Source organism: Stegastes partitus, unplaced genomic scaffold (genome assembly GCF_000690725.1).
Source record: "Stegastes partitus isolate 25-593 unplaced genomic scaffold, Stegastes_partitus-1.0.2 Scaffold1303, whole genome shotgun sequence".
Lineage (NCBI taxonomy): Eukaryota > Metazoa > Chordata > Actinopteri > Pomacentridae > Stegastes > Stegastes partitus.
The window spans coordinates 118,019-134,248 of record NW_007579034.1 but is presented as its reverse complement, the minus strand read 5'-3'; the positions used below and the strand labels follow the sequence as shown (position 1 = coordinate 134,248).

The following is a 16,230-nucleotide window of genomic DNA, read 5'->3' as shown; positions in this document are numbered from 1 at the left end:
ACCCTAGTGAGGATTAAGCGGTGTATAGATAATGGATGGATGGATATTTGCTAAATAGCACTAGCACAAAGCACAGGAGTTAGTTTAGCAAGTATGTGTTTGTCATTAACGAAAGTAAGTGCCAAACAGAAATTTAAACAAAAACACAAAAAGCCAGAGGGTCGCTAAATATCCAGATGAGCCAGTGGTGAAAATACATTTATGTACCAAATTTGCTTCACTGTATCCATTAACTCTGGCTTTCTTTTGGACTAATACAGTACTTCTCTGCTTGCAGAAGACTGGGAAAAGGCCGACGTACTTTTTGCTATTGAACACTCTGCCATTAGCTTGAGATTGATCAGTGATGAGCATGGATGGTTTCACACATAATTGGATGGGTGGATGTAGATACTGGATTTTTACTGATATCCAATGTGCAGATATTTTTGGCCAACTGCAGTTACTGATATATGTTCTGATTTTTTTCCACCTAAATGCAGAGAACAGTAAGTCTCACCCTGTAGTGGAACTGACACAATACTGTGGCTACTCTTAGTGTGGTGGCCTGCTATTTACTTTAATGACCATTGCTGATATTTAATCTTAGTCGATCTTGAATCATATTCTATGTTATCTCAGCAAAGTCTTTTTATTTGGTCTGATAATTTCATACCTGATTTTGTTTGGAACACAATATTTTTCAAGATACACCTTCAGACAGTTCAGCCGTCTTTTTTCTACTGAAAGACAATTGTTTTTTCAAAACCAACAGTACAGTTATTTAAATTCGCTACAGAGAATTTTAAAGTCTCTCCATAGTCATTGATAAAACCCTTGATAACTCATCTCTTTGTGTCAAACTTACATATTTTGAATTTTTTTCCATGACAACAATCCCTTCCTGCCTTAAAATGGCTTAAATGTAACCCTGCACTGTTTGTGACTGCTGTCTGTACACTGTGCAGATCTATGAAGCCCCTGCTTGTCTCTCCAGCTACCCCTTCCTGGTGTAGGGTTAGGGGTTAGGCAGAGGAAACTACCTGGGGGAGTTAAATGCAATGCACTGACCGACACACATCATCTGCAGCTCTTCGTCCCTATACTACCTCATGATTTGCTTTTGTATCTTAATATATACAATGGTTCAGTTGTTGGATTTTGAACTTCTGACTTCCAGGCTTTCTTTTCTGGGCTAGTGTTTGAATCAGCTTTGGTCAAAATTAAATGATTTGACTTCAAGATATTAAATTTAGGCCTTTTATGTGGATGAGTTACGGTTAGGACAGCCTCAACAGAGCAGCTATTCAGGATAGCCTGCTGGGTGGATAACGTAGCTGAAAGAGACGTATCACAGCACCCAGGAGACCCTGAGAGAGCTGTATAGCAAAACCACCATTGTTCTGCCTTAAGACTGACAGTATTGTGATCTTCAGGCAATGTCATATTAGAGAATGAACAGTTGTTAAGAAACACATCCTGCATGGTAAACCTCAAGAAACATGGTGTTGCTGGTGATAAATGACAGTATTAGATTTGAGGTCATAAGTTTCATGAGGGTGTCATAATCCTTTCCTTACTGCACACCCTTTAACCCTCTAACTGACACAATGAGTGGGATTACTCCATAGTGTGTCCCATTGCCAATTAGATTTTTGGGGTACTTTTCTATTAATATTTTTGATTTTGTTTGCACACCAGCGTCCCTGCTCTGCTAAACTACTGTAAACCTGCTGTACTCTACACAATGGCAACTTGTAACATTGGAGTAATTCAGCCATACACATGATCAATCCAGAAATTTATTCTGACGAAGAATGATACAGAAAGTTGCACCCTGCAAGTTAACAGGATACGAAACCCTGTCAGTGTGAATCCATGTTTCTGAGACTGTCATCAAACACTGCAATTTGAAGGTTCATTATGCCTTCCAGCATGCAAACCCACTATATGGACATGCTAACAAAATAAACAAGATTGGAGGAGTCTTTAGAGTACACAATAACTTTAACACTCAAAGACTTTGGTGAGGTTCTAGATGTATGCTTTGACTTGAATTTGATTTGTAAAATGGTGTTGTTAAAGTGTTTGGTAATATATTGTGTCTCTTGAACAGATCCAAGTCACTCCAGCACTCTCCTCAGATTACACCCTCACCCCTCTCTCTGGAAACCAATACACATCCTGCCTGTGTGGCAATGAGCGCAAGACCCTCAGCTGGACCATGAACCCCACAGCCTTAGGTGAGGCTCAGCCTTTCATCCACACTGGTGTGAAGGTTAAAGCGAGTCAGGGTGGAGGAACTGCTGCCCCTCTTTCCACAACACATCTTTTTTCCATCTCTGTGAAATCAGTGCGATTCATCTCAGCTACAAAATGTTTTGATATTTGAGGATTTTACAGGATCTCAATCACCCTTGGTCTTGTTTAGGGGTTGTGAATGTGACTGCTACTGCTGAGGCTGTGACATCTGCCGTTTCTTGCAACAATGAGGTTGTGCAGGTGCCAGACAGAGGTCGCATCGACAAGGTCACTAAATCTCTCATAGTAAAGGTTGGTGCCAGCCATTTTTCTTTATGTACAGGGATTTCATAATGGATTTTTACTCACAAAGTTGACAGTGAATCTCATTCTAGTTATTATTTCCCCCATTGTTTCCCTCAGGCTGAGGGAGTTGAGAAGACGGACACGCATAACTGGCTGCTCTGTCCCAAAGGTCAGTGTGGTTTACTCCAGACATGGCCTGTCAAATACTCTGAAAATGGAGACCTAAATGTGAGAAGTTTGGAGGGGTCTAGTACATATATGATTCAAAAATGTTAACTAAAATGTGTATCACCATGTTTAAATGTAATTACTTTAAACATTTGATCAAAGTGATAAAACAACTGACCATGCTCAAAGACCTCTCACTTGTGGCATCTAATTATCAGTATGGCTGTTACCAATTGAGTTTCTCTCTGTAAAGTAATTCTCTGTCTGTCTGTACACAGGAGCCACTTTGAAAGAAGAAACAGAGCTACAACTCCCTGCAGATGTGATTGAAGGATCTGCCCGCGCTGTAGTATCAGTCCTGGGTAAACTGATGAATTCATTTAACGTGTGGGAAGTAAAACAGGCTCCTTGAAGGCGTCACTGTAATGAATCCCTGTGTAAATACCAACAGAAACAAAATACTGTAAAATAGTATAAAATCTGATGCTTCCTGAGAGCCAGAAACAAGAATCAAAATTAACAGCAGGCTATTATAGAATATGATGGTGTGAAATGTTCACACAACAGCACAACATGAATGTTTAAACCAGCAGCTATATTTAGGCAGCTAAGAATATTATTCCGAACTTATCGCTGTTGCCTTTAAGAGTTCCTTTTTTGTTGAAATGATTAACTGCAATTTACTTCTTGCTTTCTTGAGTATATTCAGGAGAACGAATGTTGTTATACATTGTTACCTTTTGAATACATTTTCCTAGTTCATAAAAATGTGTCTTGCCCTAGCCTTTACTGTTTATGGTTTTAGGTGTTTTAGAGGTATTGCATTTTTAATTGTTAAAGTTTTTCTGTCTAAGTTCTGGATCGTCAAAATTAAAGACACACTGGTATTTATGGTATAGGTCGGCAATTCACAGTTAATAGATTTCAAAAGAAGTAAATTACAGTAATTTACACGCAACAGTTACAATGACTTAATATTGATTATAGTGGCTTTATAAATACATACAAGCACTATATAAATACAGTTAATCATTGGGAAGTCTAGTCACAATATGAACAGGAAACCTCATATTGTACTTTGAAGTACTAGTCTGGGTCAGCAGCTCTCCTCCCCGACTGTACACAGCCTGGGCGAATCCCTGCTTTCCCTTTCTGAGACGTCGGACGGTTTTGCCAGAACTTCTTCGAGGCGAACCGAAAGTCCTTCTCCATAGCCTCCCCAAACTCTTCCCACACCCGAGTTTTAGCTTCCACCACTGCCGCAGCTGCAGCCCTTTTGGCCAGCCAGTACCTGCCTGCTGCTTCAGGAGACCCTCGAGTCAGCCAGGCCTGAAAGGTCTCCTTCTTCAGCCTGACGGCTTCCCTCACTGCCAGTGTCCACCAGCAGGTTTTGCGGTTGCTGCCACAACAGGCACCAGTGACCTTCTGGCCACACCTCCTGACGGCCGCTTCTGCGATGGAGGCTTTGAACATGGCCCACTCTGACTCCATGTCCCCACCCTGCCCAGGGATGCAGGAGAAACTCTTCTGGAGGTGGGAATTGAAAGCCCCAAGGACAGGGGCCTCCGCCTGACGTTCCCAGTTCACCCTCACTAGACGTTTGGGTTTACCAGGTCTGTCCGGCAGCCTTCCCCGCCATTGGATCCAACTGACCACCAGTTGGTGATCAGTTGACAGCTCTGCTCCTCACCTGAGTGTCCAAAACATATGGCCGCAGATCTGATGATGTGACTACGAAATCAATCATCGACCTTTGGCCTAAGGTACACTTATGAGCAATCTTATGTTTGAACATGGTGTTTGTTATGGCCAGTCTGTGGCTAGCACAGAGGTCCGAAAACAAGACACCGCTTGGGTTCAGATCAGGCAGGCCATTCCTCCAATCACGCCCCTCCAGGTTTTATCGTCATTGCCCACGTGAGCATTGAAATCCCCCAGTCCCCAGGCAGCACCCCTTCCAGGACACCACCCAGTGACTCCAAGAAGGCCGGATACTCTGAACTGCCATTTGGTGCATAAGCACAAACGACAGTCAGAGTTTTCCCCTCTACAACATGCAGTTGCAGAGAGGCGACCCTCTCGTTCTCCAGGGAGAACTCCAACATGGCAGCGTTCAGCCGAGTGCTTGTGAGTATCCCACACCTGCCTGGTGCCTGTCACCGTGGGCAACTCCGGAAAAGGAGAGAGTCCAACCCCTCTCCAGGGGTTTGGTTCCGGAGCCGTTGCTGGTGGGCCCTCTAGGCAGTGGCTCTGTGTTACTTTTTCGGGCTGTGCCCGACCAAGCCCCACGGGGCCCTTAGGCTCAGCCACCAAACGCTCCCCGGCGAGCTCCCCCTCTCTTTTCCGGGCAAAGTGGCGCCTCTCCTTTCTTTGTTTTTCATCAAGGTCTTCTGAATCGCTCTTTGTCTGGTCCCTCCCCCAGAACCAATTTGCCTTGGGAGACCCTATCAGGGGCTAATGCCCCAGACAACATAGCTCACAGGATCACAGGGACACTCAAACTGCACTGCACAACCTCCACTGTGATAGGGTGGCGATTCATCGGGGGGTGGCGATTCATTGGGGGGTGGCGATTCATCAGGGGGCCTTTTTGTGCACTTCCAATTGTATTTTTCTAAACTCGTTGACCTGGTTTATACCACCTGTATGCTGGTGAATTTGTCTGGATACATACATTTCTATAATTCAGTTAAAATCACAGGTTGGGTTGGTTGCTGAGTCTTAGTGATATGGTGTTTTTGTACAGGTGACATCCTCGGCCGGGCCTTGAAGAACCTGGATGGTCTTCTGAGGATGCCTTATGGATGTGGAGAACAGAACATGGCGCTCCTGGCCCCCAACATCTACATCCTCCAGTATCTAAAAAACACAGAGCAGCTGACTCCAGCCATTAAAGAGAAGGCTTTCAACTTCCTGTCCAGTGGTGAGTCGGACATTTAAGACATTCAGAACAGCTGAATCTACCATGTGATGGTGCTGTGACGGTGCTCATGATTCCAACTAGAGGCTACAGATGGTTCAGATCATAGCATTTCTTGCTTGTGTTTGTTGAATATCATTCCTCCTCTCTCTCCATGCATATCTTTTTATCTCTCATTTGTCAGCCAATGGCACAAATTTGCCCCCAGTTTTTCTTTACATCTCCAGAAAACATAACCACTGCCACTTAGCAAAAATCCTACTAAATCTGACAACACGTGTCAGTAATGTCCTAATTTAGGTGTTTCTCTTGTCACACAGGGTACCAGAGACAGCTGAACTACAAACATCAGGATGGGGCATTCAGTACATTTGGTGCAGGAACAGGAAACACTTGGTGAGAAAACTACTAATCAGTCATCCACACACAATGTACACACAGACATACATGGTGTGCAACATGTACCATTTCTTTACTACATACTAACTCAGAAACAAAAACCTTTATATCTACTACAGTAGTACAGACTGAGCTGAGGTTGCAGCTGATGTGATTGCACTGTCAATAACTCTACTGAAAATTTTGCATATTGGAGAAATGTGATTGACTCGTCCTTAAATATTCTAATATAATCCAATAGTTCTTCACAATAATGCAACCAATTTGCCAGTGGTGGAAGAAATATTTAGATTTTTTTACTCAAGTGAAACCATTAATACTGCACTTTGAAAATGCTACACGCATAAAAAAGTCCTGTTTTTGAAATCTTACTTAAGTAAAAGTATATAAGTATTAGCAGAAATGTATGAGATACATAATATCTATATTGCACTTATAAGGTCTAAAGCATTATATTCTGTCTGGAGGCCTTTATGTACATGTGAACATGAGTGGAGACAGACATGCACATATATTTGTCAATACATACAAACACACCACACTCTGACTAATACCCCTGCCAACACCTCTGCCCCTTTCTGAACACCACACCATGGGTCTTTGGACTTCATCTCTGTAGGTGGACTCGTCTCCTCCTGAGACAAGTTCAAACACATTCATGGAGTTATGTCAGTGTTATGTTTACAGTCAGTAGAGGATGGGGCTCAGTGGGGAGCCAGTGCTGAGTGTGATGGTGGAGGAGAGGTGGTTGTCTGGTCTGATCATCTGATGGCAGTTGATTGAAAAGCCCTGGTTCCAGTGACAGGTGGGCTGTGAAAGTCGTATGTCACTCAGTTCAGAGACCAGTCTGCTGGAGATGACAGTGTTGAAGACTGTTGAAAGTCTATAAAAAGCCTCCTCACATAGCTCACCTGGTGTTCAAGGAAGGTCAGTGCAGTGTGAAGAGATGTGGCGATGACATCTTCTGTAGACCCGTTGACTCTGTAGGCAAGCTGGTGTGGCTCTAAAGTGGGCAGGGTAAGGAGTGATGTCTCTGCCTGCTGTTTTGTACCTCAAAGCGGGCAAAGATGCAGTTGAGTTCCTCTGCCAGTGATGTGCCACTATTAGCAATTGTGAGGTTGTTGGTCACACCCGCTGGGGGTTGTTGTTGTTGAAGTAGTCCTCAATCTTCCTCCTGTAGACCCTCTCTTCAGGCTGGCTCCAGCAGCACTGTATAGAGCCCTCTTACCAGACGTTAAGGCAGTGTTACAGCCCTTGAGAAGTGATTTGACTTCTGTTGTCATCCATGGCTTCTGATTGGTGTACACCGGGACGTGTAGTTCTGTATGTAGTAGAGTACAGTTGATGAGTCCCAATTCTCAAAGATGTCCCAATTTTTTTTTTTCCTTTTAAAGCAGTCCTGCAGTTGCAAGGAAGTTTCCTCAGGCCATTTTTTTTCACAGTTCTTGTGGTGGGTTGAGCTTTTTTTCTAAGGGGTGGTGTGTGCTGGGGTTAAATCTATGGACAAGTGATCTGACTGGCCTAAGTGTGGAAGTGGTATTGATTTAAAGCCTTTCTTGATGTCAGAATCAGCTTTATCTAGTGTTTTTTTCCCCTCTTGTTGTTTAGCTAATGTGTTGTTCAAATTTGGGAAGAACTTTCTTTAAATCTGCGTGGCTAAAATACCCAGCTATGATATGAACTTCCTAGATATGTGCTCTGTTGAGGCTTATGGCACTGTGCAAGTATGCTAGCATTAACAAAATGTTAGAAGCTGTGACTGCAACAATACCCCACGAAGAGCCCAGTAACCTGGCTATGTCCCCAGGTATATTGTGCAAGTGAGGACATTCACTTGAAATTCACAACAGCCTGACTGCACTGTAGACCTATGATCAAAATGGTATTGGAGGTAGGTGAGATTCACACAATGAAGCAAAAAATTGGGCACTAAAAAAAAAAAGCGCACACCGCCATCTTGTTTGGTTTTGGGGTTTGTTGCCTTTTTTTGCTATATTTGCTACAATAAATTGAAATAAGAAAAATCATGCACTAGTTAAAAATACTGATATTAGTGTGGATCTCACTGATTATGTGGACCGGTCTTGGCAGCTCTACAGTGCACTACTTGAGTGAATGTACTGAGTTACATCCCAACACTGCCATCTGCTCACCAACATGTTCATGTGAACTGCTAAAAATATATAAATCAGCTTAACCTACAACCTTAATTATAACCTATTTTCAGTACTTAATGGATATGAGTCTGTACATCTGTTTGTAACTTTGCTATGTGTTTCCTTAGGCTGACTGCTTTTGTGTTGAGATCTTTTGCCAAAGCGAAGTCCTTCATCTACATCGATCCCAAAAAGATTAAAGAGTCCAGGACGTGGCTGGAAGCAAAGCAACGAGAAAATGGGTGTTTCCAACAGTCAGGAAAACTCTTCAACAACAGAATGAAGGTAAGCTAATGGTCCCTGTAGAGTTTGTACAGTATGGAAATGGTCATGTTCACATCTTCTTGTAGAAGTATCTAAATCAGCTTCTATTCATAGATCTGTAGTAAATAACACCAGCCTGGGTCACATTTCCAACACGCAAGCAGCGATTTTCAGCATGAGAAGATTCCCTTTCATGGTGTCTGTATAGATGTTCAGTCTCACAAGTCATCATGGTGATCCTAAGTGGTTCAGTAGAAGACAACTGGACTTCATTTTGGTTCTTGAAGACATCTTGCCTCCTATGTGAGAGGGTTCCTCAGTTCTAACCAAACAATGTATATACAGATGGACAGACCATCCATGATGCCACCCATGGGTTTTCTGAGCAGCTGTTTTTAAGCTCAGTGTGATGGTTGTAGCTAGTGCCATCTTGGCAGCGCCCGACTCCTTATACCTCCTGGCTAATTCAAATATGAGCAATGAGGTGAAGTATGAGTGGAGCTGAGGTGTTCCAACAAATGACTCTGGACCATGGACAGTCCCATGATTGCACCCTTTAATAATACATATTTTTAAGAATTATTACAAAGTAAGTGGGTGTGTTAGATATAATTAAGCCTCTGTACTGATGTCAGGAATGGGAACGTAAACTGTAGAGACTAAAACAGTTTTTGTGTCAGACTGTAAACATGTTTATGCTGCTGTAAAGTTGGACATTTTGACATTGAGATCAATGGGGATTGACTCACTTTTGGAGTAAACCTCCTTAAGTGGACATTTAGGGAAATGCAGATTTTGGCACACTTTGTTTTTCAGCCCCAGAGGTTGCAGCTTGGCCCTAACAAACTGGTGGGGAGTCCCAGGTATTTGTTATCACTCCCAACTCACATGAATTCAGACTTGTAATGACCTGAGACCCAAAAGATGTCCAGCCGCCTTCTACTGAAGCAGTCGAGCTAGATTTAGCAGGTTTCAGCTCTGTCAGCACGACTCCTGCCAGAGCATGCAACAGCTCTGTGGGACTCCCAAATTTATTGCAAGTCTCAGTCATCTGTGAAACAAACTACCTCCAATTGCGATAGGCTTATAAGCATTGCTCAGAATGACTTTTGGGATTCAGGTCCCTGAATGCTGCAGTTACATTGATGACAAAGTCTGTACGATGTTCTCTCCCTACAGGGCGGTGTGTCTGATGAGGTGACTCTCACCGCATACATCACTGCTGCCTTCTTGGAGATGAATGTGTCTGCTAAGGTGAGTAGACTCAAATAATCTCGTAAACCGCTTGGAAAAAACTTAGAACTTAGAACTAGAAGATTTACATTAACATGAATTATTTTCTCCTTCTTTTATTGCATCCTTTCAGTCTATGATGTCTTCAGACTTCTTAAAATACTCATATTTACTGTCATGTGATACATTAGGGACATAGTGGATTGACTAGTGTTTGCTTTTTAACATATTTGGATAAACATTTGACCCTCTTTAAAAACAATGTTGAAAAATAAAGGTAAGTCGCTGAAAGAAAATGCAAGGATAACTAGTTTTTCAATCATTTATTCAAGCAGAACATCAATAGATGTAATGTATATATTTCTGTGGAAAGAGTAGATGTTCCTTTGGCGTCAAAAGCTAGTATTGCCCCATTAAGCATAAGTAACTTTGTTTGGATGTTTTCTTACATGTGCTACTAGGTTCAAGTTCCCTCGCCACATTTCAGTGAATCTCTTTTCTTGACTAGGCCATTTCATAGCTCATTTCTTCTGCAAGCTGCCCAGTCCCTGGGTAGAGTTAAGTACTATGATCATTATCTATTGAAGTCCTGGGGCCTGTACTACGAAGTGTGATCAACATACCCAGGATATGTTTCAGAGATCCAGCTTGACTAACCCTAACAGTCGCACTCAGGATAACCGGTCCTACGACGGTGGTTATCAACTCGGTAAGTCAACCCAGGGTTGTCTGATTAGAGTATGAGCATGTGCACATAAAACGGGTGGAGTTATCGGCATGTGACCAATCACAACTATGGACAAGTCTGGCTGCAGAGCGGCTCACTTTACCACAGAGGAGCAGAATATAATCTTTACAAAATATGAAGAATAATATAAAAACATCACAGGAGGAAAAAGCAGCAGGGTTGCAGTGACCAAAGCCAGGAAGGAATGCTGGCAGGAAGCTGCTGCCTGTGTGGATGAATACGTTCATTAGTTTATAATAAAATATAATATGATCACTGATCGTATCAGATAATCAATCAGATATCAATAAGACAATCTGAGGATTCCTTTAACTAATATGTTGCCTAATGTATATACTTGTGGCATATCTGACATTTTTTTACTTTCAGCTGTGATCCTGGCAGTGTAAAAAGGACGTGGGAAAAAATTGAGAACAAACAGAAACATAATTCATTATTAACGTATCCTACAAATACAAGCTTTAATGCTGAAGTCAGTTTACTGTTGTGGGGTGATTGGTATGGAAAAAAAAATATGACATAGCTTTGACATTGCCTGTAGCCAACAGGGACAAAAATGAATGAAGGAAGACAGGAGCTCATAGAGATCCTCGTCAGGGCGTGCTGTTTTGCCGGTCCTTAAAAACCCTCACACTCCTCAGTGATCCCTCACAGTTCACGCTCCGATGTGTAGCAGGTCTTCTATTAATGCCGGTGATGCCATTTTTTTGAGAAGTGCTTCGTTTTCTGCGCCTTCTGAAGTTTTACGGGAGAGAACTGACTTTTAGTGGGCGGTGTTTTTATACCAGTGATCTCAATCTCCAACATAACTTGCGGCACAGCAGGTTAGCCATTCAGCATAAGTTACCATGGTGATGTACCCCAGTAAGAATTGAACCACCTTCGTAGGACCGAAAACCTAGGATTTAACCTGAAGTTACCTCGCTAACTCCAAATCCTGCTTCATAGTACAGGCCCCAGGAACATGAGAACTTGTTAACACAGTAATCAAACACAGTGTCCTAACCCTGAAGTTCAGGAAGTCAACACTTTAATTTACCACATCTCTGCCCTAAAAGGCTAAATAATGTGTTCTTTTAATCTGTTACAGAATCCTGTGGTGAAGCAGAGCCTGTCGTGCCTCAAGGAGTCCGTCAGTGACTTCAGCAACACCTACACCACAGCTCTGATGGCGTACGTCTTCTCTCTGGCGGGAGACATGGAGACCCGTGCTCTCCTTCTGAATCACCTCGACACAGTTGCAATAAAAAGAGGTGAATCATCCTCATGCAGGAAATCATTCAGATTTACTGTGACTGTGACTTACACTGTGTCTGTTTGTGGATGACTGTTTTTAGGGGGTTTCTTCCACTGGTCCCACAAATCAGCAGAAACAGCCTCTCTGTCTGTGGAGATCACCTCCTATGTGCTGATGGCCAAACTCAGTGCCTCTCCGTCTATCGACGAACTGGGATATGCCTCCAGCATCGTGAGGTGGCTGACGAGGCAGCAGAACTATTACGGAGGCTTCTCCTCCACTCAGGTACTGCGCAGCTTGAATGGCTCAAATCGGCACTTTGATGTGGACATAGAAGCTCTGTTAAAGTTCATTTACATGTGAGACCAGCTGAGACCCAGTATGGAAGCTTTGCTGTCCTGCTTTGCCGTCTTGTGAAAACCAACTATTTCCAGAATGCCAAGTTTTAATGAGAAACTGCCTTGTTTTATGAATTTTTAAGCAAATTTAGTGACCTTTACACATTTTACCTTGTTTATGAAACAGTAGATTTTTCTTAGCCTATAAATCCATCCATCCATCATCTATACACCTTAATGCTCACTAGGGTCAGGGGGCTGGAGTCTATCCCAGCTGACTTAGGGTGAAGGCAGGTTCACCTGGACAGGTCACCAGTCTATCACAGGGCTACACTTCGAGACAGACAACCAAGCACACTCACATTCACACCTACAGACAATTTAGAATCACCAGTTAACCTCAGCATGTTTTTGGACTGTGTGGGAGGAAGCCAGAAAACCCAGAGTGAACCCACGCCGCATGGGGAGAACATGCAAACTCCACACAGAAAGATCCCGGGTGTCGTCACTGGGACATGAACTGGTGACTTTCTTGCTGCGAGGCGACGGTGCAAACCACCGAGCCCTGATTTTAATATTATTAATATATTTAAACTTAATATTAATATAATTAATATTTTTAGACTTGTTAGATTAATTGGTATCACCAATCATATTCTTTTTCTTTTTTACTGGAAAGCACTTTAGTAAAACGGCTGTTGTTTTAAATGTGCTATATAAATAACAGTGACTTGACCTGACTCGAGATATTTAAATCTGACAACATGCAAAATATGTCCACATTCTTAAAACTAAAATATGCTTTTTGCTGAAGTACCTCTAAAGAATGATGCTCTTTAAATGTTTCCTATAATATGGACTCCTGAATGTGACACTTGCTCATACAGTGTTTACATTTGTATGAATTTACGCTGTTAATATCAGCTGCTGTTCTGTGTGTGTGTTGCAGGACACGGTAGTGGCTCTTCAGGCTCTGGCTCTCTATGCCACTCTGGTGTACAGTCCTCAGGGTTCAAGCACAGTGAAAGTCCAGGCTCCGAGTGAACAGCTGACATTTAATGTGAATCAGGACAACAAACTGCTCTACCAGGAGAGGATCCTGCAGGACGTGACGGGAAAGTTCAGCCTGGAGGTGCAGGGCACTGCATGCACTTCAGTGCAGGTCAGTGAACAGTATCAGTGTGACATTAGACTCACAGAGCCATACTGTCAGAACTTACAAAGCGCGGAACAGGTGGACACAATTGCACAACACAAATAGGTTCAGGCAGAAAAGCAGATTTATTACCAGGCGGGATTCGGTACACAGATGATCAATCAGCAAGGCAGAGGTATCCAAAGACGGGACGCAAAAAGGCAAGGTCGAAGACAGAAAACAAGGTCATACACAAAACAGACTATGACTTGACTATGAAACGCTGGGATGAGGACCGTGAAGTACAATGAACTGGCAACGAGATTGTGAGACACACAGGGTAAAATACAAGAGATAATGAGGGAAGATGGGAAACAGGTGAGGGGAACAATCAGGGAGCAGGTGTGACGAGACGGGGAAGGGTGTGCAGCAAGTGAATCTACAACAGAGACAACAGGTTAGTGATTACAAAACAAAACAGCACAGACAAGACATGAAATGTGCAAACATAAAACGTAAACTTGACGGACATGACACACACCACACAGCGCTGTGTCAGTGCTGGAGAATGGTCTGCCCACACGTCATTATCTTTCTGCTTTTTTCTGTGTTTCTGTAAACCAATCACATTCATGCTGGATGGTGCCAAGTCCAGAATGCTGCAAAGGTGCCCATGCAACATAGTGTTGTTTTGGTGAAATATTTGCACTTAGGGAGTGCAGTCATTGAAATGGTTAATTCACTGAAAGAACTAAGCAGGGTCTACCTTAGATCATTTTAATTAATTTATGAATGGCCTTTACAACTTTCTGCACATTCTTAACATGTCCCACATGTTGTTGTATCTACACTCTGAAGTGTGATTCAACAAACTATGTCCACTACTAAATTAAATGTATGGATGCAAGATAAATTCAAATTTACTGATTTAGATAAACCTTTAAGGTTGCAAACATTATTTTGATGGATTCCGTTGACTGAAAAATGTTGGTCATCACACCAATTTAATATTGCGTGTAATTTAAAATCAAATTTCTGCATTTGCTGATTTAAAACTAAAGTCAAATCAAGGCAATCTTGTTTTTCTTCACATTAAGGTAAGGATTGTTATACTCCTCCCCTATCTATGTAACATTTGGGGCAACTTGATTTTTTAAATTTGTCAATCTATATACTTAAATACCTTTGATTGTAGACAGAAAGAACATACCCTAACCCAATGTACTTTGTTGGTTGAACATAATGGCATCCGAAGTTGTTGTAATTAAAAGAGATTGCTATACTCAAAGACTGTTTTTTTGTTTTTTCTTTTAGCCCGAACATAATTTTTTGTTATGAATAACTGTTAGTGTCTTTTCAAAATAAAAGCCCTTAGTTTGTTTCTTGTTTGTACTAGCAGGGAACAAAAGTACAGAGGCCGAAGAATCCCCACTGAAATCTACACCTATGTCTCTATGCTTGATGCTTTGGTTCACTTTAATGAATCTCAAACCTTTCTTGGTTACCTGTTTCCCAGATTACTCAACTCTACAATGTCCCGCCTCCTGCTACATCCAGCGCTTTCAGTTTGGAGATTGTTGTAGAGGTGAACTCCACCAGGGGCACCAGACCAAAGGTTACTTTGAAGTTTAAGGTCCAGTAAGTAGTCAACAAGCAGGATACAGATATGATGGAAGATCTTTGTATCTACCAGTGTGCACCAGTGGGTGGACTAAAAAGCCTCTTTTCACACAGTTATGAAGTAACATCACAATGTTCTGGTTCCGTTACAGATACAATGGAAAGGAAAGCAATACAAACATGGTGATCCTGGATATCCAAATACTCTCTGGATTTGTCCCAGACTCAGAGTCCTTGAGGAGGGTGAGTTCTTACAGTGACTTTCACCTAAATAGAAGAGTAGTAAGAATGTGTCAGTTTCTGAAGTCATGTTGACAATGATGATGAAAATAAGAATATCGTCTCTTCACAGCTCAAAGGTGCTGTGCTAGTGGATCGTGTTGAAGAAAAGGATGGTGGCGTTCAGGTGTACCTACAAGAGGTGAGAGTACTCCACAGTACGGATTACCACATAATGCTGTTTGAACTTGATGCTGACTTTGTCATCTGTTTTTCTGTCCTGTTCAGTTACCACAGGCCATACCCATCTTCTACACCTTGGAGCTCAGACAGGAGATCCCAGTGCAGAACCTGAAGCCTGCTGTGGTCAAGATCTATGACTACTACCAACCAAGTAAAACCCTCAATCCCTAAACCACGTTTTAAATGTGTTGGACACACAGCAAAAAAAAATAAAAAATAAAAATTCTATAACTTTTTTTTTCTCCCTCAGGTGACCATGCCGAGACAGACTACATCTATCATGCTAAAGGTAACGAACTGAAATGACATCACAACATTTCTCAGAAAATGTATTTCATAGCCAACATTTTTTCCTAAATGTTAAAATCATGTCTTCAGTTAACATTAAATGATCTGTCCAACATACATGCACTGCATTGTATCAACCAATAATTTTATAATTTAGGATTAAGCCAAAGACTACTGAAATTCTTGAGTTAGTTATTTATTATTACTTTCTGTTCTTTCTTTTGCAGCTTGAGGAGAGAAGTGTGATCAGTCCTGATGACATCGCTGATTCCAGTGTCATGTAAAAACCAGCATTTAATGAAGTACCGTTTGTGTACATTACGTATCTCAGTAACACACAAACAGTGTAACATATTTGGTTGTTAGCATTCTGTCACAATCCCCATACATCTGTGTAATTACTATTGGTGTCCAATATACACTTCAAGCATAATGGAGAATAAATAAAGTCATCTGAATGTCTCCTCAAAAGCTGGTCTCTGTTTCTGCAGTTTCATCTGCCAGTTCAGCTTCACAGTTTGACACTTATTCACTTGTGTATTTTATTCACCAGCAAAGTTATGCAAGTCAACTTAGGCTGTAGAGTGGAAATATGTTTAAAAAGAAAAACATGTTACTTCTTTACAGTCGTTAATTAAGAGGAGTAAGATGGTAACGCTTTAGATTACAGAAAGAATGCAGCCACTGTCAACCTCTTCAACTGTTAAGTTTTTCTGTGTCCACCAGCTGCTTAATG

General features: G+C 41.9%; 1 protein-coding gene across 1 annotated transcript in view; it reads left to right on the top strand.

Moving 5' to 3' along the window:
- LOC103369557 (alpha-2-macroglobulin-like) overlaps positions 1 to 15,965 on the top strand; it is a 34,707-nt gene extending 18,742 nt beyond the window's left edge. Inside the window, exons 11-27 of the mRNA XM_008298304.1 lie at positions 2,096 to 2,222; positions 2,411 to 2,532; positions 2,644 to 2,695; positions 2,973 to 3,056; positions 5,441 to 5,617; positions 5,935 to 6,010; positions 8,298 to 8,454; positions 9,613 to 9,687; positions 11,505 to 11,667; positions 11,752 to 11,936; positions 12,939 to 13,151; positions 14,641 to 14,762; positions 14,897 to 14,987; positions 15,097 to 15,165; positions 15,252 to 15,357; positions 15,457 to 15,495; positions 15,722 to 15,965. Coding sequence (XP_008296526.1) covers positions 2,096 to 2,222; positions 2,411 to 2,532; positions 2,644 to 2,695; positions 2,973 to 3,056; positions 5,441 to 5,617; positions 5,935 to 6,010; positions 8,298 to 8,454; positions 9,613 to 9,687; positions 11,505 to 11,667; positions 11,752 to 11,936; positions 12,939 to 13,151; positions 14,641 to 14,762; positions 14,897 to 14,987; positions 15,097 to 15,165; positions 15,252 to 15,357; positions 15,457 to 15,495; positions 15,722 to 15,726 — 1,863 coding nt within the window. The 3' untranslated portion in view covers positions 15,727 to 15,965. The remainder of the gene's footprint in view (positions 1 to 2,095; positions 2,223 to 2,410; positions 2,533 to 2,643; positions 2,696 to 2,972; positions 3,057 to 5,440; positions 5,618 to 5,934; positions 6,011 to 8,297; positions 8,455 to 9,612; positions 9,688 to 11,504; positions 11,668 to 11,751; positions 11,937 to 12,938; positions 13,152 to 14,640; positions 14,763 to 14,896; positions 14,988 to 15,096; positions 15,166 to 15,251; positions 15,358 to 15,456; positions 15,496 to 15,721) is intronic.
- The last annotated feature ends 265 nt before the right edge of the window (positions 15,966 to 16,230 follow it).